This window comes from Geospiza fortis, unplaced genomic scaffold, assembly GCF_000277835.1.
Source record: "Geospiza fortis unplaced genomic scaffold, GeoFor_1.0 scaffold26, whole genome shotgun sequence".
Lineage (NCBI taxonomy): Eukaryota > Metazoa > Chordata > Aves > Passeriformes > Thraupidae > Geospiza > Geospiza fortis.
The window spans coordinates 1,874,450-1,879,337 of NW_005054425.1; the positions used below are offsets into that span (position 1 = coordinate 1,874,450).

Sequence of the window (4,888 nt, forward strand, 5' to 3'; positions counted from 1 at the left end):
TGGCCATCATCCAAGGGAAATCCCCCCCACCCTCCCCCCAGGCACCCTGTCCCTGCCGGTGCCCCGGGAGGCGGGGGTGCGCCCCCACCCCAGGGTCCCCGCCACCCCCTCCTCGGGAGTCTTGGCGCTGGGACAAGCCCCGCTTCTCACCGGGGTCCCGCCACGGATCGGGGCCTCCCCGCTTCTTTGCAGGGGGATTGGGAGGGAAATTTGGGACCAGGCCAGAGCTGCTGCATGGAAAGAGCCCGGCGGGTGCAGCTGGGGGGGTCTGGAGGGTGGGAAGAGGATTTTTGGGGATGGGTGGGTCAGTGTGTCAGATGGGCTCTGGAGAGCCAGGGCGGAGGAGGAGATTTGCAGGAGAGACGGAGAAATGGTGCGGGAGAGGGGAGAGGGGCTGGATCAGGAATGTGGAGGTGGCCAAGAGCCACATCCAGCCTTGTGTCACCGGGCCTTGGGAAATTCCCTGCTGACCTGGAGCTCCTAAAAATAGCAGGATGGGGATAGGCGCGGGGTTGGAGGACCACAGTGGGATTATCCTGCTGGACCGTGGCCAAGTCCCGGCTACCACAGAGGTGGTCACGCTGCGGGGTGGTGGAGAGGGGCAGGGGGCTTGGCGTGTGTGTGGGTGATCCTTGCTTCAAACTCTTCCCGTGTCGTGCTCAGGTGTGCCTGCTCCGCTGCTCCCTGCTGCCGTCCCTCCTCCTCCTCCTGCTCCGCATCCATGAGACGGAGCAGAACAGCTACTGCGAGCAGATCATCACCGAGAGGCACCTGGCCGAGCTGGAGGAGCTGGTGAGTGCCCTGCCGGGGCTGTGCCGTGCGATGGGGGCTCATTTGGGGCCAGACGGGCACAAAGCAGCTCTATTTTAGTGCTGAAATACGGAAATGGGGCGATTTTCAGCTGCCCTAGTGAAGTGATGGTACCCAGGAGCTGAGCATCCCTGGGCATGAGGGACAAGTGGGCACCGGAGGGTGACAGATGTCATGCCTCTATCAAGGGTGGCCGTGGAAAAGTGACGCCAGGAGGAAGGAGAGGAGATGGAAGCAGGAGCGAGCCCGGGAAGGGGACAGGAGCGAGGCTGGGTGGGTGCAGGGGCGCGGGGGAAGCAGCGGAGGGGCCGGCGCTGCGGGCTGCTGTGCTTTTTTGGGCGGCTGCGCAGGGGTTAAGCAGAGGAATCCGGCTGCATTCCTGAGTCCAGCTGCTTGCCTGGAAGCTGGGCTGGCAACGGGGCTGTGGGTGGGTGGCAGGCAGCGAGGGGGGCCCGGCCGGGCTGGGCGATGGGGCCGTCATCCCGCCCAGCCCGTGGGCCGCTCTGCCTATCTCTGTCTCCGTGGCCCTTGGCTCACCTCCGAGCGGGGAATCACGCGGATGTTCAGGGGAGAAGCGGGAATCGGGGGCACGCAGGGATTTGCAGGGTTGTCGCAGATTAAATTCTGCCTGCAGCAAGAGGGGTGTGCGGGCGAGGGACGGGAGCGGCGCCTCCGAGTCCCCGAGAGCTCTCCGAGCTCGGTGTAACCGCCGTGTCCGGGCTCGCTTCACCTCTTCCTCTTTAACACCGAGCTGCGGGGCCAGGAGCCTCTGCTCCGGGCGAGCTCGGCTTCCTCTGCCCGAGCCCTCGCTGCTCAGCACATCCCCGGAGCCTTTGCTCTCCGCCCAGGGATTAAAACTGGGTCCGCGGCTGTGGGAGAAAGGGACAGAGCAGGTTTGAATGGAAGATGTGGTTTTCCTGCTGGGGATTGCAGCCCTCTCCTCGCCGATGGAGGAGCTGGCCCTCGCTGCAGCGCCTGCAGGATAATGGAGCAATTGTTTCCGGGACGGCATCCCAGCCTAGGAGGAGAATTGCCGGCCGGCAATTCTGCCTGCCCTCGCCCTCCCAGCCTGGGATGGCAGCCCGGAGGGAGAGCGTTTGGTTCGGGTGGGTTTTTCCTCCCGTTGGAAAGGGTCGTGGCATGGGCGGCCGGCAGCGCTGCGTGTGGGACCCCGGCGCTGTGTGATCCCGGAGAATGTGTGACCCTGGTGTCACGGCCACCTCCTGCACCGCAGGATGCTCTTTTGCAGCCTGGATTTAGAGGAGAGAGTGGCGCGGGAGAGAACCGAGGAGAATTAAGCAGGGCTGGGCTCTGCTGTGGAGCTGGCAGGAAGAGGAGGAGGAGGAGGAGGAAGAGAAGAGGAAGAGCCTGAAGCTGATCGAGGAGACCGAGAGGGTGAGGAAGGATTGGGAATTTCTTCTTGGATCCCTCCTTATTCCTTGTTTTCCTCCTTTATGGACCAAAAACCAGGAGAGAAACTCCAGAGTGGGAATTTGGGCCAGATCCTTGAAATCCAGTGGGAATTTCCCCTAGCCCTGTGGATCTGGGGGTCTCAGGCACCCCATGCCCAGACCATGGCATATCTGGGGCTCAGTGCTGTCCCTGGGGATGTGGGTGACATCCTGCTTTGTCCTTCCAGGCTGACACCCAGATGCAGCACCCGGGCAGGGTCTCCTTCATGTTCATTGACAAGATGCAGTTGGTGAGTGGTTCTTGCTGGGGACAGTAGGGGACAGGAATTAGGGCGGGCTGGGGCATGGTGGGGGTCCCCAGATCCCCACTCTCCCCTCTCATCTCCCTTTGCAGGAGACAGCCCAGGAGGGACCCATCCTGCTAGGCCAGGTGGCTTCCAAGTCCCACTTTGGGAACCCTGTGGGATTGTAGAAAGGCCTTCGGTGCCTCTGTGCCTCAGTTTCCCCTAGGCAGAGTGGGACGCCCATCCGGTAACCACTGTCACTTTTTGTCCCCGTGTCCTTGCAGAACGACTCCACCTGCTATGTGAAAGCTGCTTTTCCCCTGATGGGCAAGATCCTGGACAGAACAGAGTTCAAGGAGAACTCATCCAATGCCAAGAAGATGAAGACTGTGCGCGACATGTACAAAAGAATCGATAACAACGTGGACCCCTGCATCAGGGAGGAGGATGACGAGGAGAGAATGGTACAGTGACCCCAGCCTGGTGGGGCTTTGGGCCTGGGTCCTCATCCTGGGGTGAAACGGGGTGTTCAGAGCATCCTGGGGTGCAATGGGGTGTGCAGAGCATTTTGGGGTGCAATGGGATGTCCAGAGGATCCTGGGGTGAAATAGGATGTCCAGAGTGTCCAAGGGTGAAATGGGGTGTGCAGAGCATCTTGGGGTGCAATGGGATGTGCAGAGTGTCCTGGGGTGAAATGGGATTAGCAGAGCATTTTGAGGTACAACGGGATGTGCAGAGTGTCCTGGGGTGAAGTGGGGTGTTCAGAGCATTCTGGGGTGAAATGGGATGTTCAGAGTGTCCTGGGGTGAAGTGGAATATCCAGGGCATCTTGGGTTGCAATGGGGTATGTAGAGTGTCCTGGGGCGCAATGGGATGTGCAGAGCATTTTGGGGTACAATGGGATGTGCAGAGTGTCCTGAGGTGCAATGGGATGTTCAGAGTGTCCTGGGGTGAAGTGGAATATCCAGAGCATTTTGGGGTGCAATAGGATGAGCAGAGTGTCCTGGGGTGCAATGGGATGAGCAGAGTGGAGTGTCTGGGGTGCGATGGGATGTGCAGAGCATTCTGAGGTGCAATGGGATGTGCAGAGCGTCCTGGGGTGCAATGGGATGTGCAGAGTGCCCTGGGGTGGGTGTGTGGCAGGGCTGTGGAGCAGAGCAGAGCTGGCGTGTGCATGGACAAGGAGCCACGAGGAACCAGCAAGTCCTGCCTTGGGAGCACTGTGGTATCTGTGGGGGTGACACTGGGCGGTCATGGAGCTGATGCTGAGCCTGGTGCTTCCTCCAGCTCTCACAGATGTGCTTCAAGGAGTTCACCACGTCCCCCTATGAGATGCTGGTGCTGGTGAAGGATTTCTTCCAGGACATCAAGCGTCTGCTGCAGGAACAGGAGACTTTTGCGAAGGACTGCAGCCACGTTTACCGCAGGGTGTGCCTGGGACCCAAGAAGGCTGGATCCTCACCAGGTGAGATGCCAAGGCTTGGCCTCTGCCCAGAAAACCTGTGCCAGTCTGGGGGGCTTGGGCTCGCCTGCATGGAGCACCTTAAGAGTCGTGTGTCTGTGGGTGTGGCACGTGTCCGCCTTGGCACCTTTCCTGCATCAGTGAGCTCTGCATCAGTGTCAGGGGACAAGGGGCTGGCGGCCATTTGAAGGTGGGATTTGGGCTAAATCCTGCTGGAAGCAAGGCAAGGGAGAGATGTGAGGGGGACCAAGGAGGCATCGGGCTCTGTCTCAAAGCCCCGATGCCGGGTGGAGCATAACACAGAGAAACGGAGGGACTGCTGTGCCACCAACACGCTGCATGACCTTGGCTGTGTCACTTCAGCTGCCTCGTGCCTCAGTTTCCCCTGGCCAAGCCTTCGGGGCGAGTGTTGCTGCCGGGGTGGAGGAGCCCTGTGTTGCCATCCGCGCTTCCGCGAGCGCCCGTGCTGTGTTTGCATGGAGGAGATGTCCCACTGTCAGCCCGTGTCGGAGCTGTGCCACGTCCTTGTGCCGTGGGGACCTTAAGCGTGGCTCTCTGGCTCCTGCAAGTTGTGAATAACCCACTGCCATCAGCTCAGGGGAGCCGGTGACTCGGGTTTGCTTCATCCCACCCGCTGCTTGTCCCCCTCACGCTGCTCCTGCCTGCTCCCTGCCCCTCCCTGGCTCTCCCATTTTTTGAGAGGCTGTTTGACCTGCCTGCCCGGGGCTGCGGGGAGGGACGGGGACAGCGCCCCCGACCTCAGATCTGCTGCCTGTGCCCCTCTTGGAGGCTGGTGACCCCACGGCTGTCTCTTCTCTCTCCTTCTTTCAGGTGTGGGGACAGATCCTGACTGCAATTGCCTGTCCCCTGCCCTCCCTTCTGCCACCCAGCCCTCCCTCTCTGCTGCCCCTGGCAGGGGC

At 61.1% G+C, this 4,888-nt stretch overlaps 1 protein-coding gene across 1 annotated transcript in view; it reads left to right on the forward strand.

Moving 5' to 3' along the window:
• Nucleotides 1-494: 494 nt before the first annotated feature.
• Nucleotides 495-4,888, forward strand: part of CSF1 (colony stimulating factor 1) — a 7,174-nt gene continuing 2,780 nt past the window's right edge. The window contains exons 1-5 of the mRNA XM_031061755.1: nucleotides 495-572; nucleotides 664-792; nucleotides 2,450-2,512; nucleotides 2,791-2,970; nucleotides 3,794-3,971. Of these exons, the coding sequence (XP_030917615.1) occupies nucleotides 495-572; nucleotides 664-792; nucleotides 2,450-2,512; nucleotides 2,791-2,970; nucleotides 3,794-3,971 (628 nt within the window). The remainder of the gene's footprint in view (nucleotides 573-663; nucleotides 793-2,449; nucleotides 2,513-2,790; nucleotides 2,971-3,793; nucleotides 3,972-4,888) is intronic.